General features: G+C 28.6%; 1 protein-coding gene and 1 long non-coding RNA gene across 8 annotated transcripts in view; one reads left to right on the forward strand and one right to left on the reverse strand.

Moving 5' to 3' along the window:
• The window catches only part of LOC143223217 (uncharacterized), a 50,416-nt gene extending 37,172 nt beyond the window's left edge, over positions 1-13,244 (forward strand). For both annotated transcript variants that reach the window (XR_013012753.1, XR_013012752.1), the window contains exon 3: positions 12,939-13,244. This is a non-coding gene — a long non-coding RNA (uncharacterized LOC143223217). The remainder of the gene's footprint in view (positions 1-12,938) is intronic.
• Positions 100-27,868, reverse strand: LOC143223195 (coronin-6-like). 6 transcript variants are annotated; one of them, XR_013012743.1, is made up of 11 exons: positions 27,392-27,573; positions 23,516-23,713; positions 20,625-20,877; positions 15,661-15,836; positions 13,246-13,362; positions 10,089-10,193; positions 9,690-9,835; positions 9,181-9,241; positions 8,130-8,231; positions 6,299-6,398; positions 100-5,389 (listed from the first exon to the last, which is right to left on the reverse strand). XR_013012743.1 is itself a non-coding variant. In XM_076450814.1 (11 exons), the coding sequence occupies exons 2-11, from the start codon at positions 23,711-23,713 to the stop codon at positions 5,210-5,212; spliced, it is 1,467 nt and encodes a 488-aa protein (XP_076306929.1). In that variant the 5' UTR covers positions 27,622-27,868; the 3' UTR covers positions 100-5,209. The 6 variants fall into 6 exon arrangements, 5 of the variants coding, with proteins under 5 accessions (XP_076306929.1, XP_076306912.1, XP_076306921.1 ...); XM_076450814.1 differs by lacking the exon at positions 27,392-27,573 and adding an exon at positions 27,622-27,868 and having other exon boundaries at positions 6,299-6,427; XM_076450797.1 differs by having other exon boundaries at positions 6,299-6,427; positions 27,392-27,568.
• Between the last annotated feature and the right edge of the window lie 24 nt (positions 27,869-27,892).

A 27,892-nucleotide genomic window follows, 5' to 3' on the forward strand; every position in this document is an offset into this window, starting at 1 on the left:
GAAGCCTCGTACTTAACACTTTGCCTCTGTGGGCTTAAAATAATATATTTTCTCCTTTTCAAAGGAGTATTTCATTGATTTGATGAAAACTGGTAAAGATTAAGATAGAAAATAGCCATATTTATTGAAAACTGACTGAATTTTTACATATATTTTTCATTTCATCATTAATTCACACATACAATATATATTGCATGAAGAAGTTCAAATAATATTTATTTAACAATAAACCACAGTAAAGTAATAAAATAACCATGCAGGTTTCATCCTTTACCTCGTCTTTATTTGGTAATTGATTAGTTTTCAAAAATATTTCAAGGTAGTATAGTTTGAAAATTCATCTAAACATTATTTTAATGACTGCAAGTATTGTATGCTATGGTGGATTACTTGTTACTTATGAGTATCTTACTGTGAAAATGATTCATTATGCTTGTGTGTTAGCATTCACCACCCAGAGTTGGCTGGCTCAATAACCATAATATTTGTATAGTAATGGAAAACTGTCCACCAACAGTTATTACAATTTATAGCTGTTACATTAAGTAATATTTGTTTCTAAAACGGGTATAACGTTTCAATAACTGTTGTGATCATTATCAAGTACACAAGTTATTACTGTAAGAACAATTTAGTATGTAAGTCAACATTCAAATTCCAACAGAGGTAAATAAAATCCAAGAACTGATTATAGTAAGTTATTCATGTAAATATCAAATCATGTGAATTTGATAGATTATTTATGTATGACTAATCAAAATACAAAGATATTTTTTAAAACCATGGAAGTTCTAGAATTTAATTACATTGTTGAAATCTGAATGTTGATTCATATAGTAAAACCTTTTCCATGATAAAAAACTGTGTACTCGGGTAATGATCGAACCCAGTAATCTAAACGTCTTACCTGTTCTAAAAACTAATCTTACTTAGTGTTAAAATTGTAAATTGAAACAGTATAATTTATCAGAGAATAAACTCGAAACAAAATTATGGTCTACTGATATATACTGGCTACTTTTTTTTTTCGTTAGGATTTTTATCCATTATAGGAAATGAAAAAGCTTCTTAGATAGGTTACATTTATATATAAATAATGAATTAAACATGTCGGTTATCTTTTACAAAGCAGGATATGTAATTAACATCTAATGAAGTCATTGGAGATTTAATGACAAAAGAAAGAAGGAACAGGAATCTTATCTATCAGTGTTCATCATTAAAATTTTGACTTCCTTAACAGGTATTCTTTACTAGTTTAACTACAGTAAATCTTAAAATAAATTATAGTAACTTTAATTTTGAACAGTGATCATGATTTTGGTATTTTAAAAGAAACATTTCACTAAAAATTACTTCTCCTACAGAACTAAACATACTTTCTAAAACATCAACCGTTACTGACAACATTTATTTCATTAGATAGCCAATGAGATCTGGTGTAGAGTATGAGATGAGTAAACCATCAATAATAAACTTTAAAACAAACTTTCTTGGGCTTGGTCCCGCTATAACGCTCAAGAACTTTTAAAGGAACAAACTGTTACAGTTTCAAAATTTATATTTCATATTTTTCCTAGTCTGCACAGTTTATAACTGACCCACATAACTCAAAACATTTTAACTGTATCACAGCAAAATGAAACATAGTATAATTTGTAAGAATTTATACAGAAAAAAAGAAAATACAGTATACTGTTAGTATTTACAGTTGTTTGAATATCTGACCAACATAATCAATATTAACTTATATATTTTTTCATTATGTGAAAATGTTTTTGTATACGTAGTTAGAAACTTGTTAATGTTAATATGAAAACAAAAATATATGTATGAATATTAAAAATCACGACAGTTTTAACAAAAACAAGAAGCTCTCATTTTGCATAGATAGGACACATAATTCAAACTCCCACTACTAGACTTTGATAAAGTCAGTCAGTAGGAATGCATATAAAACATTACATAACTCTTATTAAAAATTAATAAGAAAGCCACTTCACTTACGTTTGAATTATTTTCTTAAACATCAGAAAATATGCTAAAAAATTGGTAAAAGAGATTACAAAATTCTTAAAGCTCCAACAGTATGTTAATTACATCTGGATGAATGAAAAAGATTGATGCATTATTTAAAGTTGAATTATCATAGTTGTACTGAACAGCAAATAATTTTGTGCAGATTGCAATAAACAAAATACACTTTAGTCTGGTGGTAGTACTCAATTTGTGAAAAAAAATTTATCTTATATAAACAGAAAAGCTTAGCATGTTATTAGCTGATAATTCTTTTTTCTAAAAATTTCCTGGATTTTTCTACTTGAATTTAGAAAAAAGAATCCTCTCAGATCAACTGATTGTTGTTATGAACTGACAATAATAGCCTGTACTGTGTAAAAACTTTGTTTCCATAAGTTTAAAAGAACTGTTTTGCTCAATATTCTTTACTTATTGTGGCATGTGACCTAACAGCCATTTCTGTATAAACTTGTGACAGCAACTTTCTTGCCTTCTGATAATCAAATTGTATAGTCCTGCAAATATTCTCTTGTAATACTTTTACATAGGTTATAAATTTCTTGGAAGTACGCACCATAAATTGCTTCATAAATTCTAGAATAACTAGATTGGTAAATAGCATATAAGAAGAAAAAGAGGATAATTTTTAACTACCAATATTCTGATAATTACACAAATAGTAAACTAATCTAAATTCTTATTTCAGCAACATTTCAGCTTAATCCTACATTAGATATTTGTACTGCTGTAAAAAGAATTTGTAATATAACATTTTTCTACAGTTAAAATTTCATATTTATATAAAAAAATATGACCACATTGTTAATGAAAATATATATATCAAATAAAGTTCCTTTTTTAAAATGTTTATAACTCTAAAATATTGTCATAAAACAATTGTTTTGTACAACAAACAGCAAACTGTATGAGCAACACACAGTTATAACTAACACTTATTTTCAAGCAATATTATGACTGATCAAAAAATATATCATCATCATAAAGTGGGAAAAAAAGCACAAAATTGACACAAATTGAATAAAAATGTGCATGTTGAATGAATAAAAAACACCAACAATGTATTTAAAGTTATGGAATATGAAAACTTTTAGGTCCATGTTTTATTTGAATGAAAAGCACTTTCCTTAATTTATATAACAACTTTTTAATTTTATGTCACTATGTCAAATTATTTTAACTAAAAAAAACTTTTAGGCTAATATTTCACTCTTGTGCTATGTATTTTCTGCTGCATTTTCTTACCTGAATTTTTTTTTAAATATCTTTAACTCCATTTATTTTTATTTAATTCTCAACATTGATTACACACTGACTGCTTGAATTATGTTCTTGTGATACTACTAAAATTTAACAGGAATGTTGATACTTGTATATATATACACATCTACTAAAATACCTATGTTCTGACAACCATCTTCTCTAACTGGAATGTTATACTAATTCAACAACTATGTGTAACAAAAATAAAACTCCACACAAAGTCTTGAAAGTATTACAAAAGATATTTTCCAAAAATCTTGAATCAATCATTTTGCCAGTAAAAGATTAGGGGTGTAGAGATGTTTTCCAAGCTTACATAAGCCTTATCAAAACTATAGTTATGATTTCTAGTCAATCAAAGCAGAGATAATAAAAAAAAAAAAAATTCAAATTAGGTGCAAATACATCTTAAGAAAAAAAACAGAAAAAATAGTTTATTATCTTAAAACTAAAAGATGCAATTTCTTTTATCTAGTCTATATTTCATATTAACTACAAATGATGATGAATATATGTAAGAGCTAGGTAAACAAAATGGCTACTATAAAAATTCATATTCATTGGAAAAACATTTTAAAATACACAAGAGAACAATAAACTCAATTTGTATGACATTAAAACACATTAATTCATTAGCATACATATATTAAAGTTACAACAAAAATTATGGATAAAACCTATTTTACTTAAGATATCTGTTCTATAGGTTTTCCTTGTAAACTTGTGAAGATTAACTTGAACATTAGGAAAACTTGCAGTCTGTCCTGCACACAATATTTATATAATTGTTCATAGTGTCTATCAGGTTTGTGAAATTGAACAAAAGTAAAAAATTCTTAGAACAAATTTATATTTGCCAAATGACAAGGAAAAAGTGTATGAACAAATTGAAATGGATGAACTCATATAAATGGCTGCATAACAAGTTTATCTGATTTAGCATGGAAAGAGAATCAACAAAAGTTTTAGGTGTATTTGTTCAACACATACACAAAAAGAGGTTACATAAAAAATCAGCCACTACTGACAGATTATACAAATCTACATAAACTGCTTCACATAGAAATACTGAATGTTTTTACCTGTTCTGAAAAACAAAGGAAGGTTTTATGACAAATCTGTCTCAGATGAGAAAGAATGCAGTAAAACTAAATGTATGTTCCAAAAGATGATAGAAGGTATAGAATTACAACCAATCATGAAACCTAGAATAATGTATCTAGCACAATTTTTAAAAAAAATTATAATAAAAACATAATAAAGTTATAGCATGGTGCATATTTAGTAATCTTTATATATATACGTAATATTTTTAATTAAAACCATGAAACAACTTTGAAAACTTGGCACCTTTCTGAGCATAAAAAGCCTTTACATTAGTAGTATTAATAAAAATGAAATTAATATCCACATAGTAGTGGAATTCACTGTGTCAAAACTTCAGAGAAAACAACATACTTTACATTTTCATCATACCAGTACATTTGAACACAAATCATGTGTAAAGTATCCATGCGAAGTAATTATATATCAGTATATATAATTAGCATATTCCAGATGGCATTGCAAGCTTACACATTCTCATTGACACTTACAGTACCAGGTTCCCAGAACCACTTGTCAATGTCACTATCTCATTATTTTCTTTCCTCAAAACCAGGCAGATTGCATGAAGAGCTTTTATATTACTTACAGCTTATAATTGCCTTTTAAAAAAATGCTATAATAAAATTATATGACAGGGTTCAAATATAGAATTTTAACGTTATGTACAAACTTAACTGTTTGTCACATTCCCCGTTCACACAAAACACAATGAAATTAAAGATGCTTTCTTGCAACTGTGTTCTGTGGCACAGGAAATATTGTGTAATTACAGTTATAATATTAAAATGTGAATTCAATGGGTTTACACTTCATCAGCTAAATGATCTCCTTCACCATGGTTATTTAAAACTTGGGTGTGTTTTGAGAAAGCATTACATGTTGCCTCAATCTTATTTTCCAACTCCTTGATGCGTTGCTCATGGTCACTTACAGTACACTTTAGATTTTTTATTTCCTCCATCAATTCTTCAATCTTTTTGTCCTAATTTAAAAAAAAAAAAAATTGAACAAAAAATTTAATTAAAATGAAGAAATTAGTTTACATACGTGTATAAAAACCCAAAAGAAATTACAGAAACTGATAAACTTAAAATGCCCCAATGGTTTGGTTAAACTACTGTGTGCATATTAAGATAATCAGTTTGCTTATTTACCATTGCAGAATTATATAGTGTTAAATAACAATGATGAAAACATTTTGATAAATAACTGCATTAAAAGACTAGTTTCAACGTAAATATTTCCTTTGTATAGAGTTCTCTTTTTTTATGTGAACATACTGTAAATTCATAATGCTAAATAATCTACCATGAGTAATCTGTTTTTCATCAGAAGATGCTATAAGTTATAATATACATTACAGATAATAAAAAAAAAATCACTCGCATGAATACATCTTGAAAACAAAAATCTCAATTCAGCAATTTATATAGTGAATACAGCAATGAATTTTCTTGTTGCATTAAAAAATTAATATTTTATAACATCAGATACCAATCCAACACCCATAGCCACAAAAAGTAATAAATGTTTCCTATTATAAATCAAGTGTTCTTACACTAAACCTAAAATTACTGTTACTTATGGCTGCTGTGATTTACCCATTAAACAAAATAGAAAGCTGACATCCTACTGATACACTAATTTAAAGCCAGTCTCACAATATGTTTTCATACAAGAACGAGATAAAATAACAAACAGAAACAGCCAAGTAAAAAACCAAGCAGCTTCAGACTTTTATGAAGTTTTATAGTGAGTGACTTTTGTACTGGAAAATAAACTGTTCATGATTATTCAAACATTAGTATTTATTTAACAGTAGTTAAACTGATAAAAAATACTCTAAAATAAGTAATTCAAAGTTCAAAAATCTTCACTGTGTATTACTTACAGGTTTAGGAAGGGCTTGTTCTGGACTTGGTTCTGCTTTCTTAGAGGACAGTTTATCCAGAACATTTGTTTTTTTTGTTACTTTCAATTCTTGTTTTTGGCTAGGAACATAACCTTCTTTTAGTGATACCTATAAATGTACAAACTGAAACCTCCAGCAGCCAATTTCTTTTTATAATAATACTTGAACAATGCTTACTTCAAAATAAGTTAAAAATATAAATTAAGCTAACAATATGCTTCAAAAATGATTTATAATACTATAAAATGTTTTACAAGATAAAATAAAAACAAGTAAAAAGTCACATCTATTTTTATATACAAAACAATTCTTCTTTAATTATAAAATTTAGCAATTAATCATTATCTATCTGTGAGTAAATGTTTTTGAAAAGTTTTGTATATAATGTGTTAAAATATACATCTAGTGAAGGAACCATCTATTTACAGACTTAGTCATTTAATTTCCATAACCTCTAGAACTTCCTACATGAATATTAAAAATTTTTTCTTTGGTAAAACTATATTTTCTCTCTCATTTTTTATGCCCTAACAATAAATTAAGAGTTTAAAATATTAAATAAAATTAATAATACAACTTTTTTCTCTACAGTGACTACTGTATTGATCAGACAGTTCCAGATTTCTTATACTGTCAGCTTCATCTGTTGACCATTTTACATCTGTTTCCTTGTAACTTTACTGCTAAACTTCCACTTAAGTAAAGCAGTAATTTTCAAGTAAAAGCAACTAATTGCAATGGAAGCACAATAGTTATTTTTCTCAGAGCTAATGAAAACAGCATATCATTGCAAGTCATCATGTCACACATACACACATATATTCAGCTTGTGACTTTTAGGTATTTTATTTGATTGAAATTTTGTTAAGTGAAACTTGTAAGTTTTTAATTTTTACAGTTTAATCAACTTGTTAAAATGAAAAGAAGAATTTGTAGTTCTTACTGCATGCTCTAGCTCATTTACACTAAAGTAAAACTTGAAGATGTTCTTGTGTAAACCTTATTTAGTCTTACAGATTTGGGTGTCCAAACAAATAACACATTAAGCTTTCAAACATGCATCTTATACTACTAAGAATAAATATATCACTCAATAGTACAGAATACCTTGAAACTACTGTAACATATCCAGCTTTCTTAGTCAGCCACAAATAGTTTATAAAACTTTCTTTAGCGTTCATAGCAGCAAAATACGATCACAGCAAACAAACAAAAAAAAAGACTAACAATATATGGTGGAAAAACTAAACAAGAACTCATAAATTTTATATAAATAAAAATATGGTCCTTCCCTTCATTATAAATGTCCACAAAACAATTAAAGTTTGAAATAAACAATGTCAAAAGTCAAATCAAGTGGGAAGGACTTCTCTAATGAGTTTTGACAAATTCATTGATATCTCAGCAAATCAAGAATGCAGGAAGTTCAAATTTTAAGTTCATGCTGGTAATTATATATTTTTTGTGTTTATAATTGATTGGAAATTGTGGCAGTTAAGATTTGATGTTATAAAAATAATTTATGGATGAATCAGAGCTCAAACCTATAGAATGACACAGAAAAATAGAGAAAATGAGAATTTTAAATATTTCTTAAAGTTATAATGTAAAAATTTAATAATATACAAATTTAAACCATTAACCATATTTTAATGCAAAGTTTATGGGCATATATTGCTAATAAAGTGGTTTAATCACATTTTGAATGTAATAATATAAAAAGTCATGACTTTTAAAATAAAGTCAATCCTAAATGTAAAGAGTTAAACTAAAATCTTTATTTATGACTTCATACTTTAACACAACTTACAAGAACTGGGTCAGCATCCTTCCCTTCGGCCCACTCCTCAGCAGAAATGGCTGGTACATCAGCTGCTGTTAGTGGATACAAATCATCTTGGAACTGCTCCGACTGTAAACAAAGATGTATAACAGCATTTTGATCATGCTATCTTTAGAAAACACAACTACTGTACACCTGGTTAGAGGTGGTCAATTAATTTGATCATCTATAAGTACCGATAAACTTGTTTGGTAACACAAAATTATAAACTAATCAAAATTACCATTTCTAATTGTTTCAACACTTCAAGTAATCACAGCATTGTAATTATTATGTCAATGATTTAAAGTTTTTTCAGCTTAATTGATTAGTCACAACTCATGTTAATAATCAATTAATCAAAATTGGGGTTTCCAATTATTACTTTTTAAATTATTCCAACTGCCTATATCATTGAAATTTAGCCATTATGGTTTCTCATTATTACTTTTAATCAGTTAATATTAATTTCTTCAGCTTTAGGCCAAAACAGCCCAGCAACTAAGGTGTTTGCCTCACAAAATTAAAATAACTATCAAAGAACATGGTGTGGATATAAGACTTAAAATTATAATATTTTACTTACCATATTAAGATATTAGAATATTCTTCAGATAATATTATAAATATACATTTAGTATTTATAAATATATAAAATGCATGTAACATCTCTTTACAAAAACTCACAGTTGAAATTTTAGTGTGAAACAAAGAAATTGCTGGTTGTTTATTTTTTCTGATACTTGTTTAATATTGTATTAATAATTATGTTAAATTTAGAATTGATATAACATCTAAAAACAAATAGATTATTACAAAGAATCTCTTAGCTAAGCAACAATATTGATTAGCACAGTAGTTTAATACATATATGAATAATGAAAATACATTACATTGTTCTTCCATAACATACAATGAAAATCTTTTTAACTTTAATTACATTACTGAAATTGTATAGTTTCTTTGCTTGCAATGCCATTCACCTTGATTTTTTTTTTTAAAGTTTTAGTTTTACAATTTCACTTTAAAGCAAACAAACCTTTCTTGGCACAGTAAAAGACAGGACTTCACAGAAGCCATTTGAGTGCAGTCGAATAAATCTACAACAACATAAAACAATTATACATGGCTCAAAGAAAATATAAAATAAAGAAAATCTGAAAATTATCTAAACAGTTGAGGAAGCTCACAATTTTTACAAAAATCTATTATTTCACGTTATCAACGTACTAGTATTATAGACTTGTGTGAAAAATATGAAACTTCAATACTAATAAATTAAAAAATCTTGATAAAAACAATCTATATATAGAAACATTTCTTTGAATTTCAAAATCTTTTTACACTCATTACTCTTCATGTTAGTGCTACTTTGATTACAATAATAGTGTATTATTTAAAAGAAATAAAACAATCACTATCTGCCCCTATGTTAGACAATTTTAAAATGTCATCCCACCTACATATGATTCAGAGTTGGTTAAATTATTATAAATTCTGTAATGTTGAATTGCAAATTTCCAAACTGTATTAACACAGAGTTCTTACTTAGCAATCTCACACCGACTTATGTCACAGCCACGTTTTGGCATCATGCACATGCCTCGTTGTGGAATATTGGACTGATAGGTGTTGATGTAGTGAACAAAGGGAGAGACCTCTGTGATCTCAAAATAACGAATGTTGCTGTCTCCCTTGAATCAAAACCCAAAAATTATTAATGCATAATGATTTATATTAAGATTTCTCAGCAATCATTTTAAAACTTACAAAAACCAAATATTAGTTACAGATTAAAAAGTACATTAAACAATTTCTAACAAATAGTTTTTTTTAATACAATTCTTTATAAACAGTAAGAGATAATTGAGTCATTTTTAAAATTCTGAAATTGTATAGCTTCTAATCCTAAAACACCTTATAAAAAGAGAAAATGTTTCCACCCACTTTAGCACAAAGGAAGAGTAGATTGACATCTGGGTCATAAAATGGCACCATCACCCCATTGCTTACATCCATTTCTTCCAAACAAAGAGGACTGTTCAAATCATTCTGAAACAAGCAGTTAGTATAAATTTCATTATTATAACAGAATCACTATAAAAAAAAAACATGCATCAACAGCAACATGTTACAAAAGTCAACTTCTAAACTTGTACATATAAGATAATACGCAATGATATAAAAATACACAATAGTCTGCCAACGTTAAAGATTTCCGTTTATTCAAGTAAATGAAATCAAACAAATATTGGAATTGTACCTTAATATTCATACTAGTGGTATACTCCTGTGAAAGCCAACTTGCGCTATAAATTCACACTTTATATTTCAACTGGGTTGCTACAGTTAATTATTAAACTTTAAATTCCTAAGACTAGTGTTAGTAGGTTGTGTCCTATATTAAAAAAAAAAAAAAGCAATCTTCAATCTCGTTGTTCATACATTTGATAATATAAATAACATATCAACCACTATCTCTATTAACCCTTCTTGACACTGGATATAGCAAATAGTGTGTTTGAATAATTGTTTTTTTATACTAATGTTTTCACTTTAAAACAGGCATACACAAAGTATAGCCCATCAAACACCCACAAACTCAAATTTATTATTATTTACTTTATCTATTATACCCTAAAGAGTTTCTTATTCTTACATTTTAGTTACTTTTACAATAGTAAATAAAGAACAGATAAACAACCTCCCCCCCCCTTTTTTTTTTATATATATATACTATTGGTAGTAGTACACTAAATTTTTATTTTATTAAATAATACACCAAAGAACAGAGTAAAAACATGCAAAAAGCTGACATGTCATATGACCAACTTAATTTTTTTCCAGTTTTCTTATTACACAACAAGAGCAATTACAAATTCATCCAAGCTAGTTGATATCTTTAAAAACATCATGAAAACAAAGTTTTTAATAAAAGAGAAACTGTCAATTATTTGTACACAAAACATAATACTTCTTTTGATAGATGAAAACCTTGGCCTTCCATTGGGCACAAATGATATAATGTTAAATATAAAAAACTATTACCAAATCCTGAGAGAAAGGACATGACAATGATGGCTTTGCAACAAAACATGATTGAAAGCTGGGAAAATTATGTGGTTTGTTTGAGTAATGACAACATTATAGTAACTTATGTTAAATTTCGTGCATACTGGAGGTGTGGTGCATAAATAAAAAGAAGAGAGGATGCTCAAAGAAAATGTCATTTCTCACACTAGGGGAAATTAGGGTTTTTTAAAAATATTGCATATTAAATTTAAGAAATTAAAAGATATACTATTAAAATATGGATTATTAGCAACAATTTGCTTCCTACAGTGAATCATTAATTGCACATTTGCAAACTTTTAACTAAAGCAGCTTATCTGTACCATTAAAATTTTATTAAACTTAAGAGTATAACTTAATATTACAGTGTCAATTATAAAATAAAATCCCAGAATTTGTACCTTTTATGGAATTTAGAAGTGTGTAGTGCCATTCTTTAAAGGCTTATTGGCTGTTATATATCAGTTTCTTTAAGGAGATATGATGAAGCACCAATTTAAATCCAATTTATTATGTTGGGCATCAACAGGGTTTCAGTCAAGCAAATCTGTCAAATGTTTATAGGCAAAGCAACAAGGCATTTTGAGCAACAGACACCAGCTGATAGTGAGAGATATTTTTAGTACTTAATCTTTAACTAAAAGTTAAACCTAAAGTTAGAATTAATAATAGCAACAAAAATTTAAATTTTAACATCCTAAGTGATGCTGGTGTTTGGAAATGAGACTTACATCCTAAGAATAAAATCAATACCATACATATTTTTGCAGGGTGTCTAAAGTGCTTTATTTCAAAAGTAAATAAAAACAAAATTTACAGTAACACACATTTATATTTTGTGTTTTTGAAGTTCAAATGTCATGAAGTCCTGTAGCTTGCAAAGTGCATAATTCTTCTTGCGATTCATGGTATGTGTATGTTTTACTGATATCACAACAGTAAAAATTGCAATGTTAAGCTTCCCTTACATGAAATCATTTTAGTGCCTACTGACTGACTGGTATACCACACACTACTGTATAGTGGTTTGAGTGATTAAAACAGGTTAACCCTTCAAGGGTCTTTCAGCCCACTTTAAGATAAATAACTACAGCACCTTAGCCTGAAAAGTACATTTCCAGATGCCAAACAAGCCTTAAAGTTTTTCATTAGCTGTAAATAAATTTGTATTAAAGAGATTTCACAAATGTAATTTCATTAATAAGTTACCTAATAAATGTAATCATAGCTCATATTTCATTCACATACTCAGGTGAGAAAACAGATTTACTTATGGGATTTTATGAGGAAAAGAATTTTAACACTTTATGCTGGGTTATCTACAGAATGCAATACAAGCAAATTCTGTGCATGATACAACATAAATATCTACTACAATACAAAATTCCTATGAAACAGCTATAATTAGCCTAGCCTTGATCTATACTTTTAACACAGTTTTGAACTCATCAGTTGAAAATACACAAGTTTTTATGCATAGATAAATACTGACCTTAAATATTATAACAAGCATGTAAAGATCACTCATCTTGGCTGACCACATTCCTGTCCAATCATACAACTAGGTAATGCTAGAATATTCTTACTTACATATGCAGAAAGTATTGATTCCTACTTTCTCCACAAGCTTATATACGTGTACAGTTGTGTTGAGTTTTTAAAATTATTTAAGTTATGTGTAATCACATAAATACTGTGAAATCATACTTATTGTCTTTTTAACAGGATAAAGGTTTTTCACGTCACAAATTATCCTACAGCAGAATGTTGTGCAAAGCTACACAGTGGATTATCTGCACTCTGTCCATGGCAGGAAAATGAGCCCAAGATTTTAACATAAAGACCATAAATATACCACAGAACCAATAGGAGACCAACTATTATTTGCATTCTTTTAATAATTAATTTACCTATAAAACTATTTTTAAATTGAACTTTATTAAATTTTAACCTTATCATTGTTTAGTAGTTAATATATTTGTATACAATTTCAAATAATTTGTTTCTACCAATAAACCCCTTCAACTCTCACCTCTTTCCTAAGAGAGTACTGACGTTCACTCATTCTGGAAAACCCTGTGGTAAGTATCATACCACTTCTGAGATAAACAACACGCTGTGGTTTGGCACCCTCATGACCCAGTGCTTCCTAAGATTGTAACAACAAAAGAGAATGTAAGCATGAATACTATATTATTGTTATCTAAACAAGCCAAAACAAAAATAAATTAAACAAAAACAATTGTATCAAGCTACATTGTGGGATTATAAAATGTACTCTAGGTTTTGGAGGAAACTGAAGTAGGACCTACACAGAGGTTGGGATACACCGTCTACCAGTCTTAACCAGTCTCACATAAGAAATAAAGAATAGCAATAGATACAGAATTAGAAATGGATAGTAGGAGAATGGGATGTGAGTACTCAAGCCAACAATGTCTCACATTTATATTACCCTTCACTGCCTACAGACAGTTGTGGGTAAGGTGACTGCTCTCCAAAGTAAAGAAAAAAAAATGAAAAAAAAATACACAAAAATAAAAATAATGTGCTACCATTTGGGGGTAAGTAAGTTAAATACACTTGCCTTTTGACGTTAGCATTCCAGCCTGCATTATGGTAGAAAGACATTAACTGATAGTCTAGTAAATGAATTATACTAGTATAAAGGGTCCCAACCAGTTTTCTAAATTAACTAGTATAACTCCAAACCATGTTGGGAGCTTGAGTGTCCACATATCTCCCTCCTAATTTCCATTTCTATATCTATTATTTTTATTGCTTTTCCTTTATTTTATTTCTTTATGTGCGACTGGCAAATGGAGATTAAGACTGATAGATGGTGTATCCCCACTGCAATGTGGATCCTGCACTTCTGCAGTCACCTTCAAAACCTAGAGTACATTTTATATCCCACATTATAGCTTGTACCCTGGGATCCTTTCAATTAGTGCAGCATTTTTATCTTTTCTTTTTGTTTCAGTTTGTTTTTGGTTATAACAAACTAATTTAATTAGTAAGAGGTTTGGATTTGTCATTTTTAATGTAGTTCTTCCTTTTGATTTTGTTTTAATTTACTTAACTGTCAGTATTAATATTCTCTTTAAATATATACGTTATTCAATATACAACGTAACAAAACATGTAATGATATACTTTAATTACATTAAGTAAAGACATATCACGGAGTAAAATTTACCAAATAATAATAAGCTGGCACTGCATGATTTCCAAAGTCCATTGATATTGTTGCCAAGGGTTAAGCATTTTATTCTATTATTTTTTTACAATCTAAATGGATGTTCATTGAAATACTCAATTTCATACAAGAGAATAATCTCATGTCCGATAAAATCTTCAATTTATAACAAAATTAAACACTCTTCTAGTCCTTGAAGTTACAGACCCAAATGAGTAAAAAGTTGAAAGAGAAATGTAATGAACATATTTTTGCTAAGTACTTATGGCAAGGTTGCAGTGATCAGATACCAACTGCTTTCCTGACTTAGTAGCCTGCATGATCACATGGGACTAATTATAAAATACTTATTTATAGCTAGATAATAATTAGTATATATACAATTAAGTGACAAGTTAATAATTAAACTAAGGTGACAGTATATTTTTTATAGCCTAACTTACGAATGGCAGAACAGTTCTCATCATTACTCTAACATCTATAAACTACTTTTGAAAAAGGAAGAAACAAGGGCTCTGTTAAATTATTTCATGATAAACATATTTCATTCTACAAGACACAAGAGCTCCACAACAACTCCACAAATTCATTCAATGATGCTACTTGAATTATTAAATATGCATACGGAATGACACTGAGCTTACAACTGTAATCACACTAGCATCCATTGTTTTCTAAAGGAATTATAATTTCATATTTACATGATAATGACTCACATTTACAGCATTATAGACAAAACCTTCTGATTCACATTTAGGCTTGCTTGAAGTAGTTTAATAGATAGACTCCTTGATCTGAAGTATTCTCTTAATCAAATTAGATGCTATTATGTCAGACTAAGAGTTGGTTATCTTCTGGCATTCTACATGTCTGAACATAGAGTTAAACAGAGGATTCTGTTTCTTTTTTGCTGTAATTGCATGATCTTAATGTGTCTTTTTAAACATTCTAAAAGTTTGCATAAATATAATCTCACTCACAACACCTAACTTTACAACAAAAATTCTGTCCTTAGCTATCAAAACAATGCTGAATATTTATTTATGGTTTGAAAATAATTCCTACATCAACCTGTGGATATATTCATTTAACTATTCTTACTACTTTCTTTAAACAAATTTTATTTCCAAATATTTCAACTGATCAAATATTTGCATCTGTATCTTAAATTTCTTTAAAAATACAGAAATATCAAAAGACAGTAAACATAAGTAGCTTTTGTTGCATTCTTTTTATGGACATACCAACCTGTAGCATTTCACCTGATCGAGGGTCATATACTCTAATCTTTTTATCCTTGCATGTTGTTGCCAATCGACTTCCATTCCAACTCCAACAGCAATCAAAGATTAAATCAGGGTGTATAACCTCAGAAAGAAGCTCTCCCGTTCCAACATTCCAGATCATTATTTTACAGTCAGCACCTACAACAAAATATTTAATTTAAACATTCCATGTGTATCTTTTTGACTTTTGATTTCAGCAAAATACAGTTAATAGTTTAAAAAACAAAGCAAAAGCACTACAGAGCAAAATCTTCAAACATGTTTAAAATAAATATATAAAAAGAACATACTGAAACTCCTATTATCAACAAATCAAACAGAAGCGTTAGCTAAATATAATTTACGCACATTTATCTTGATTGTTTTCAGGAGTTAAGGAATAAAATGTAATAATTTGACATTAACTATTAGAAAGTAGTGACCAAAAATGTATTCTTATCAGTAAAAAGTGATACACAAACTGTGGTTAGACTGGTCTACCCATTGCAGTAATCAAAAGGTTCATTGAAAAGCAAATTTACTTCTTTTCATCTCTGTACAAAGGTAAAATACTTTTAGTTTCATTTCTAACATTCAAATTTTCCTAGTGATCCTTTACTAAGCAAAATGAATAGAAGTATCTCATTTTTAATTTGACAGGAATGGATATTATTCTACTTCAGAACTATTACAATATTAATAATAACACATTGTGACTGAAGAAAATAAAACTAATTCAATGTAAAAAAGAAATTCTGAAATATTACATAGAAATGCTCCAAAATGTATTGTCTTATAAAAACAACATAACATGAACTTATATATAAAAAAAAAGTTTATAATTTATCCTTCAAGTTACTGATACCAACATGATATATCAAGAGAAATACTCCAAAACAATATCCCACGGTAGGAATAATATTAAAACCATAAACTGCAGTTTAAAAGAAAGAAAACTTGATTTTAAAAAAAGAAAAATTATATTTCTAGTTATTCAAAATGCTGATTGCATAAATCTAAAAAAATCTATGCATCTTCCCTATAACCATGAAATGCCCACTGTCAAATGGCACAGAGGTTTCTTTTTAGGAACAAATGCACAGAATGTATGAAAAAGAATTTAAGCCACAGAGAAGCATATTTTTTTAAATTTTGATTATTTATGTTGTATTCAAAATACCTTATGATAAAGGCTGGAAAAACCATTTCCAAAAGGATGTAAAACAAGACCACAAATGCTAAAAAGTAAAAAAAATATCAAAATATTATCATACATAACATGAAAACATTACTCAACAGCAAACCTGTACAGTTCTGTTTTAATGCTTCTAAATGAGAGACTTAATATCCAATCCTATAAGAGCTTATCTATTCATACCATTAGCAGATAAACAGATTTATGGAAAACACTCAAAGTTAAACTACTAGAATCATCAGATTTGTAAAGTGCTTTGAATAAAGATATAGTAAGAAATATTGTTTCTAGATAATGTTGCTATTATCTAGAAATGGAAAACAGTTACATTCTCTGAAACAGTCAAAAATCTACTCAGGGTTTAAAATTAATGTATTTAGAAGTTAGATGTAATACAAGAGATCTGAAAATTCTAGGTAAAAAAAACACAAACTAAATAATGCAAAAGACAAGATAGAAAAATGTTTGAATATCAAAGTATAATTGTTTTAGTTGGTACTAAGTGGAGCCAAAGAAGCTATTTTATCAATTTTGTTTAAATAATTAATTCAAAAATACAAAATACTGCCAGAAAAAAATTTTCCAATTACCTCATAAAAATGATGGAAGGTTTTCACAAATCAAATTACTTTGTAAGCTACAGCAATTGGATAAGCCTACAAAAAGACGATGCTCAAAATTTTTATAGGGAAGAAAAAATATGAGGGCTATTTGTACTAGCCGTCCCTAATATAGAAGTATTAAGATGAGAGGGAAGGCAACTAACTAGTCATCACCACCCACTGCCAACTCTTGGGCTACTCTTTCACCAACAAACAGTGGGATTAACCATAACATTGTAATACTCCCACAGCTGAAAGGGTCAAGCATGTTTGGTGTGATGGGAATTTAATCTCGCAGCCCTCAGATTTCAAATTATGCACCCTAAACACCTGGCCATATATAGAAATATATGAATAATTTACTAACACTCTGAAGACATTAAAATAAAACCATATTAATTTGAAATTCATAACTATTGTTAAGTAGATGCTTTAATCCAGAGTATCCCCAACTTTCTTGGTTCATGGCACCCTTAGTGTTTCAGCAATTTTTTTCATGGTGCTCCTAAGCAGAAAGAAAAACCTAACAGTTCCATTTATTAAATAGTTAGGTTCAAACAACTTAAGTATTTATGTCCTAACAACTTAGTAGCTGTTTGAAAGAATAATATACATAAATTGAAAGTAAAAACATTATTTCTATTTCATTTTTAATAACCACAATTACTAATGCAATGTGTGCACCTGTTGGGAACTGCACACATTCTCAAATCTTGGAATCAGATTGGACACTGCCACCTTCATTTCCTGTTCCACATCGAATTTTGCACAGTACTTCATCTTTATCACAACCTCCAAAAACCCAGTTTCACAGAGATATGAGATTGCAAACAGAATTAGGATTCACTGAGTTTTAACACTTGGCAGCAGATATTCACCTTTTACTGATATCCAAAACTCAGTTAGTTCCATGCTGCCAAATTTTGTTTTATAAAGTCTTGTCACAAGACAGCTCAATAAGATTATCCTCTTCTGTAGAGGTAAATTCTGATGAAGCCTTAATCTTCAATGGGTCTTGGTGCCATGCACACTTCTCCATATCTTCAGGAAAGTAATTTTCAAACAAATCATTAAGCTGTGTTAAATGCTACTCAAAAACAAATTTCGGTTCATAGGTCAAATCAACTTCACTGGTTGTAAGAAACTGCTGCAACAGGGAGTAAACAGTCTTTGCTACCATCTTCATTCATTTTTCTTCTCCATAGTAGTAACTTTTTTCTTAAGGCTGAAACCTTCTATGCAAGTTTCAGAATGTTTGAGCTGCTTTCCTACAGAGAGAGATTCAACACACTGTGTTTTGAAGAGATTGCACAGATATGCTAATTTAGACAAAAAATAAGTATCCAAAAATTTTTAGCATTCTTGTTCTTCTTCAAAATAAGAGTAGAGTTCCTGTCATAATTCAAACACACAGGGCAGTACATTCCCATGAGAGAATCATTGCAACCTACAGTAGTACAACAAAGATGTGTACTTAGATCCCATACCCTCTGTCCAACAGATGTTAATATTGCTGCATTTCCCTCGAAAATTTGATATATCCTGTGGCACACAGTTTGGGAAAAGTTGCTTTAATCTATAAAGATCTCATGTCTTGAATGTCCAAACTTGCCTTTCAACTCACTGGTTGGTAAACAGAATATGGACAACTCTTACTTTTTCCAATCAGATAGTAAAGCTCAGCATATTTTTATCACATTTTTATTGAAAGTTCTAGGATAGGCTCTTAAAGTCAAATGAAAAGAAAGAAGTGACTAAACAAATAATTAATCAGACTTTTGTATATCACATATTTTTATTTTAATCACATTAAATGCATTATCAAACCAGAACTTGAAATACTGGAACACTTATTTTAAGAACAGAATATACAAGAAATAACATCAACAATTATGCAAAAAGTGAGAGAGAGAAAAAAGTTAGCTTCCTCTTGAAATATTTTAGATGAAAATTTGCAAGACTGTTACTAATATTCTACATTTTCCATTGTTTAAATACTCACTAATATTTTCTCTTGAAATAATGTAATGCTTCAAAAATGAACTATTTCACAGATGTATGCAAAATCACCAACTAATCCCCTTTTTTAAGCAGTCTATTTCTACATATATAATAAATGTGTTCCTTTTTCTTGAAGAACTAAATCATTAAAAAAATTGATAAAGTAGAAACTCTCTATGACGTATGAAGTAAAGTTTGTTTCAACTGTTGAAATTCAGTGTAGATATCAGATCTCTCTCAAATGAAATATGAAGTACTGGACTGTATTTTATAAAACAAATGAACAGATGAAATTTCTTTTTTGTCCAACCTGTCTTTTGAACATTATAAGCCAAATCAAATGAATACATCTTGCAGAAAGGAAATAAAGAACAAATTACTATTTTAAGCACAAAATCAAACCAAATATTCATATTCATCCAAAGTGAAAACTAGACTCAATCAGTATCTTTAGAGCCTTAGAAGCCATAAATACAAATCAGCTCAAATACCATTAGAACAGCTCTTCCTCTTGGTCTATCATGTCAGAAACTTTCTAAAAGGAACTGAAAGGTGCTTGGATAATTCATCAGCTGTTATTAGGTGCAGGGAGATAAAAAGTAAATTATTCAATGCAGCCTCATCTCATCTAAGTTTTTTTCATTACAACAGTAGATCATAATTTATGGTTGGTTGTTTCAGCATTCTTGTGTTGATGCCATCACTTCTCAATGCAAAGAATCTTTTAGTTAAAACTATAGATAATGTGGTTTTTCATTCATCAGTTTTGCTACAGAACATATTAAAACTTTCAAATTCTCTTATTTCAAAAATTAAATGGAAGTTTATTTTTAAGATCTGACTTATAATGTGATCATAACTGCAATGATACTTTATGACATTTTATAAATATAATTGTGCAATTTGATTTGCAAGACTACAACTCTTATAGTTTTGTTTTATTAACAAAACAATTTATGTCACTTAGTTTTTTTACAGACAAACTTCAAATATTTTGTGAATTTTTTTAAACATAAAATATTATTTATGTTGACGTAACCTAAACCTTGTATGTTCAACTACTAACCACTCTTTTAAACACTGACGTTGTTCTAAATATAAGAAATATCTTTCCTACCAATTTACATGACCAAATACAATTTTATGTACCAGCACTCAGCAAAACATTATTAGCAGATGGATGCCACTGAACCAGTCCAACTTTCTTCTGATGTCCAGCCAACTCCACAACTGGATCCACAAGAGGGCGTACAAGGCCACCTTCTGGAATTTGCCAAACACGAACCAGAGTATCATCTGAACTACTAGCAATAACATTATCATTATGAGGACACCAAGCAATGTCCATTACAGGTCCTTTGTGGCCTGCTACTTGAGGGTAGCTGATATCAATACGGCCAGTCTATAAATAGAAAATTCAACTTTAACATATTCCTTTTAATATTCAAAATTGCTACTGCTTTTAAATAAAATTTATGTTACCCTATAATAATACTTTCTGGTTTCTTATCTTGGGTGAAACTACACTAGATGAAATTAGTATTAATTATTTTAATAAATCTAATTTCATATACAAACAGAATAGATATTTTTTCTTCTAAGGTATCATTCAGAATGTATGAGATTGGTGTGAAATATTACATGTCAGTTTCCATCTATCTCACGCTATAAACAAAACCATAGAGTATTGGATAGTTTTACACAAGATTTTTCTTAGCAGGAACAATCCTTTCAGGCTTTTCATCAGCTCTTTCTTTAACAAATGTTTTCAGTCTTTACATGTGATGAAAAATGTTACACACATTAAGAAGTATAAACTTTGTTTCTGAGAGAAAGAAGGTATATTTCATTCCTGTTAAAATGTTGTAACCTACAAAAAGATGTTTCTAATATTCTATATACACTTTATGTAAAAGTACCAATACTACTTTTGGCGTTAGAAATTGTGAACACTTTTAATATGAGATTATTTTCATTTACATTTTGCAGAGAAGTTTTGGTATAAAAAGTGGACATTTTATAGATTTTTTTTTCTTTTTTACTTATTAGAATACATGTATAATAACATGTCACTAGAGTAAAAATAAATTATATAGCTGCAAAAGATGTTTATTTACTCAAAATTATTTAAAAATATTCAGGAATTACATTAGTATCATCTTTGCCCAAACATGAAATAAATATCCTTACTAAGCACAAAATTACAATAATCTCTTGTGTTTCACACAAATTTTGAAGAATACTGTCTAGAATACCAGTACATTTAAAAGTGCATAAACCAGAAGTACTTTGAATTGAAAACTATGAAGGTAAGTAGTCATTTATGACTCTCTCTGGACATTAGTGATAACTTTATAACTATGCTCATGATGAAATCAATATAAGGTATAAATGAAATATTGTCAGGAACATACAGTAAATACTGAAACATGAAACAAAAAGACTAACATTTCATACTGTACTTTTCTCCAAGATAACAGGTATCTACAGTACAAATTCACAGAATAATCATGTTTGTTAAATTTATTGGAACAAAATTAAATAAACTATTAAGTAAATTTACAGCAAGAGTCTGTAATCATGGTAAAAAAAAGTATTTTAAGTTAGAAATATGCCATATTCTATGTTATATTAGTGTACAAATTGTATCTTATACACAGATTTACATTTTAACTGTAAACACAATATTTAAGCAACTTCACAGAATTATCACTTGAATTCTAGTGTTGACATTCAAACATTTTAATAACAGTATAAAACTTTTCCAACCAATATTCTTCCACATTAAATAATCAGTAAATTCAAAATTGTATTAGAAAGAAAATGTATTATAATAACACATAGCCAAAAACCTTCAAAATACTTTACCAGGAAAGAATGATATGACACTTCCCTTTTTCCCTTGCCTTACCCAACAGGAAGTAGATAAAATAAGACCTGAAGATCTTACTTAACTAACTATACATTCACATATCTAGGTTAAACAACTTTTCTGATTCTTCACCCTCCTACTACCAACCAACACATTCAACACAATTTATGTAAGCCTCTCCTCATTATTTTAAGAGTCACATCTTTAACTGATGAAAAAATAGCAAGTGATTAGTTTTTGCTTAAACACTATAAAACATTGTATCACAATTTTCTCATATGAATAAAAAATGTGACTGAATGAAAGAAAACTGCTGGTACATAATATACCCATGTTAATTAATAATCAGAGGTTTAAAAACTATCATTTTCATTGATATTCTTTTTTTTTAAACATTATATATAAAACTTTTATTGTAATACTCCAAATACTTGAATGTTAAAGTAGTGAACTAAATAGAAATATCCATGTGCTGACTTCAACATTTGTATACACTTTAAAAATTAGCAGTGAAATTGAAAACTGGTTAAAAAATTTTTAACTTCCCTTGTAATAAAAAATGTGTATAAAAAGAAATAACATTTTGCACAGTTAACCACAATTTAGTGGTAATATCGTACCTACTACAGCAATGTTGTTACTAAAAAAAACTTTATAAACTGTTACATATACTTATATTTTAGTTGAAGATAAATATTTACAAGTCTAATTTGTTTATGTTTTTTGATGGTTTAAAGTGACACTATCGATTTTAGGTCTTCAAAAATATAAATGTTAATTTATTACCATTACAGTTACCTTGTATAATATACAACAGCTTTGTATTGCTTAACAGTACACAAAAGTAGAGAATACCCCCCCCCCCAATACTCTCTCCTAGCTCAGCAACATGGTATAATAACAACTATGACCTAAATGAGTAGCAAACACAAAAACATACGTAAGAGAACAGTCTCTTACGATAAAGAATTTTTTTTTTTTTCAGAATGCTTTAAATCTGTACTTGAATATAGTTTTAAAACTGGATCTTGTACAACATTCATAAGCATTACAATTTTATCCTTACAAGAATTATAAAATTTACTAAGTTTTAGGTAAAAAAACATTACAGAAGAGACAAGAGAGGTAAATACAGGTATTTTATGGACAAAATTTCATTTTAACTAACCTTCTGAAGTGGAAGAACAAGAAAAGCTCCACCTCCAGCTATTTCTGTAATAATTGCAAGAAACTTTGGATTGACTGCACAAAAATTTGAGTCCCATGAATTTTTAGTTATTCTAATGTTGTCATAACATTGCTCCCTCTTAAGTGGTTGGCCAAATACGTGACGAAACTTGCTTTGTCTCACTATTCTGAGTGACATCTGGAACAGAAGTTACAATTTAATTATATTAAATTATATCTTTACATGTGTACCTATTTGAAGCTATCCATGCATTACAAAACAAAAAATTACACATATATACTTAAGATGCTTTCTACATGTATAAAGTAGTCAAATATTTTTAGCATCAGCACAAATATATATTAACAGAAAAGAAAATAGTAATGAATATATCCAAATGTATTTGAATAGCCTGTCTAGCCTCCACTTGTAGAAATTCCTGAAAATTACATCTACAGTTTATATCATAACTAAAAAAAAAAAAAAAAGGTTTAAAGCTGTCATATAGTTTTAAAATAATATAATTTATACAAGGCTATCAAACACCATCAGATGGTATTTTCTTTGATGGCTTTTGAATTGTATTATAAACAAACATAAAATTCACACTGTGTCAAGTGTAGAGTTTGTTGAATGCATTATTTCATCATCACAGTCCTGCAAGACTACAGTATATTTAGATTAGATAAGTTAATAAGTGAATGCTTGGAATATATTTAGTTGATTTTTTCAATCTGTGAGGTCACAATTTCTTTGAACTAAAAATATGCTTTATATAACACTGAAGTTAAATAAAATATTGTGTCTGGTGTGTATGTACATATATGAGTGTGTGATAAAATAATGCATTTCTGTTATAGTGGTCTGCTGTCCCAAGTTTTATTTATACATTCATACAGATACAAGAAGTATGTACTGAACTCATAACTGTAATGTTATTATAGTGGTAAACATTCTGAATTATCATATGTATTGTAATCACCAATCAATAAATTTTATACACACCTTTCAGCATTTTTCAATGTTTCATTTACAGAGACACTTATCTGAAACCTTCTGGCTGATTCAGGAATGTTTAATTTTAAAAGTTGAAAAGATTAAAATTTAGGCTTTCTAGCATGGTACATGTAGCATATTTTAAAGGTACTGAAAAGCTCTTTCATTAACATTTTGTTTAAGATGTATTGCACATTAATCATTGAATTTTGTAATGTTTTAGGTATATCATGAAAATAGAAAAGTCTGGAAGAATGACAGTGGATACCATGGTTAATTAGTGTGAAATTTTTTTAAAGTATGGTGTCACTTTAGTGTGATTATTTGTATAATCCACCCAATACAGTACACGTACAAATATTATAATAGAATAAGTTTAATTCATGAATTAGTGCTTGAACATATTTACTTAAATGTTCAATTAGATTATTAACTATACAAACTGTAGTTCTGTTTCTGATATCTCAATTTCAAGATTCTGTGCATTATAATGCTAAAACAACAAAAATGCAGTACATTTCATTAACTACTTAGAATCCCAGGCTCAAAACAAACTTATTTATACTTTTTGAAAATGAGGAATTATTCTGTCTGATAATGCTAGATCTCCAAATCAGAAATAGACTTTCAACACAGTTTCACACAAAAGTTACACTCAAAATATGATTTTTAGTTATTTTTTGTGAATGTCATCTCTTAATACAGATACAGTCCTCACATTTTTAATTACATAACTATTACAATAACTATTTTTTACATATTACTTCCACTTGTCCAATTTTATTGTTTTTGTTTTTTACAGTTGTGTGTAATTTGTCTACAAGTACCTGCTATGTCTAAAAATATGTGGACATTAATTTTGTTTCTTACATCTCTTGATATTTACATTTAATTGCATTTTTTGACAACATAAAAATCAAACCACCTAACTGTCATCAGTTGCACTAGTATGTCAAACAACTTGGTATTTTGTTAGTCAATAATGCTACCTTAATTTACATGAATTTTTCAAACACAAATACCACAAAGTATTGATAAGATAAAATTAATGAAAAACTGTGCAAACTGAGTACCAACAGCTCATTTCTGATGTCATAACTGCTCTAATATTATAAGTACAGATAATAAATTTCTATTGGTTTACTAGAATATTAGAATATTTAGTGGAAAGAGCAAATCATGTTTTGGTTCTCTTTTTGGTACAATTCCAAATTAAGAACTAGAAAATTAATGATTTCTAATTTATGATATTGTATGTATTTTTGGTTTCCTTACTAAAGGAAGAATAACATATTGGAAGGAGTGTACAATGGTTACTAGTACAACCTAATTAAAGAAATTTGAGCATTAAGAAGAGGCTTAAAGTTCTGAACTTGTATTTTGTGGAACACAAAAGACTACATGTGACTCAATTCAGGTTTTTACAGTTGTTAAGAGAGAGACAATCTTTGTAAAACTGTTCACTATAAGTGATGGAGTGTAAGTATGTGAAATATGTGTAATATTTGAAGCCTAGATGCAAAACGTGTTTTGATCAATTAAAATCATGTTTAAAATTTTACGTAATGATGCAGTGTGCGTTGTTAACTAGAAGTGTTTTTAGAATTTTATCGGACAGCTTATACACATGTTAACGACTGAATTTAGTTTGGCTTTGGTGTTTTGGAAGATAATGGTGACTTCAATGGACCAAATTACCTTATTCCACTTTTCTTATACCTCAAGTTAATAAGATTAAATGACCTTAAGTGATATATTGTTGCTTTATTTAAATTTAAATGTCTTCCACATTATTCAGTAAAAACAGATTAATCATTAATATTACTATATTTAACTGAAGCTGGTTATCTCCACTCTAGTTAACAAAAGTTTGCAGGGCAAAATAACAAAAATTCAATACATACTTATATAGGCTTACTTGAATAGAAGTCTTGTCCTCCAACCAACAAATCATTTAAAAAGCTAAATTTCTAACACTATAAAAGCTACTTTATGTTAAACTTTTAATGTTTGTAATTTACTATTGAATAGCTTCATAACTTCATTTCAAAATACATGGTACCCTCTCAAAAGAAACATCAAATTATGTGTAAATAAATTGCACATGCTATGCTTGAGAATAGTACAATATGAAACTTGTAATAATGTATTACAAAGTTATGTTTTCTCACAGTGGTAAAGTAGTTTATATTCAATAACATCATTTTGAGCTAACTTGTTAAGTATTATTTCATTACAAGTTACAGGTTGCATACCTGAGAATAATCACACCAGTAGTAAGAATGTCATACCTGTCTCAAGTCTTCTGAATTTGTAAACATAAATTTTCAATTGTGTTACACTGTGGGGTTGATACATTCATTCACAGTCAGTTGATAAAACTAACTTCTTAAAGTTCTTGGTATCAACTATGCCTAAAGTTAGGCATTTTCAGAATTAAGATAAAACTAGCTTTGTTATAGTAATTAAAAGTAATCCAAAACTGTCAGGGAAAAGGCACTCTCAAACTTTTCAACACTTTTAAAAATTCAAAAAGGCGTGTTTGGTTTGTTTTGTTTCTTCAAAAACAAAATCTTTCAAGTCTCATTGCCAGGGATGATATATGCCCGGTTATTCACGCCAAGCTAGTCAAAGTTTAGCTAATTCAGTAACTAATATTGATAATAATATTAATAAATGACCTTAGTTAGTACTTAACTTATGCCTAAGCCTTATTTTCTCTGTTACCTAACAATAACATTAAAGATAAGACATAAATATATTTATGGGTGTAATAAGCAAAACTGGGCGGTGCCGGCTTTATTGCTAAGAGGTATATATATTTTTATTTTAAATTTAAGCGTAAGATACGTGTAGGATTTAAGTTAAGTATATACATACGTCGATGTCTTTCAAAATCAAATTACGAGAAAAATAACTCATCCCAAGCCCTAACGCTTCTCGCCACATTATTACATTTTCATACTGCACCATTACTTGTCCTATCAAAAACTGTCACCATGGCACGAAAAATAACAACCATCCATATTACTGACAGAGAAGTAAGTCATTCACCCGGTCGTAACCTTTTTATAATTACTTTTTAATTAAAAAATAACAATAAAGCTTACCTTGAAAAAAATCTAAATAATTATGAAACGTTATTTATCTGTTTATTCAAAACTAGGGCTATGAATCACAATAAGGATGAACTGAACTGACAATTAAAGCTGAAATATTAAATACTATAAAACTATAAAAAGGTGCACACACTATATTCCTCCCCAAATGTAATTAAAAATGCTATGTTAGTCAAACTTTCTACAACTCACACCAACGACAACTTATACCAACCCACTCAAACTACACTAGCACTGCGCATGCGTTATGCCTTCTTCCTAT

This window comes from Tachypleus tridentatus, chromosome 1 (assembly GCF_004210375.1).
Source record: "Tachypleus tridentatus isolate NWPU-2018 chromosome 1, ASM421037v1, whole genome shotgun sequence".
In the NCBI taxonomy this organism is placed as follows: domain Eukaryota; kingdom Metazoa; phylum Arthropoda; class Merostomata; order Xiphosura; family Limulidae; genus Tachypleus; species Tachypleus tridentatus.

Coding starts and splice junctions, on each gene's coding strand:
- LOC143223195 (XM_076450797.1), bottom strand. CDS start 27,484: ATGGTGCAGTATGAAAATGTAATAATGTGGCGAGAAGCGTTAGGGCTT. Junction 23,714..27,391: donor TGATTTTGAAAGACATCGAC/GTATGTATATAC, acceptor CTTCTGTTCCAG/ATGTCACTCAGAATAGTGAG. Junction 8,232..9,180: donor CTTTTACTGTGCCAAGAAAG/GTTTGTTTGCTT, acceptor CTTTGTTTACAG/TCGGAGCAGTTCCAAGATGA.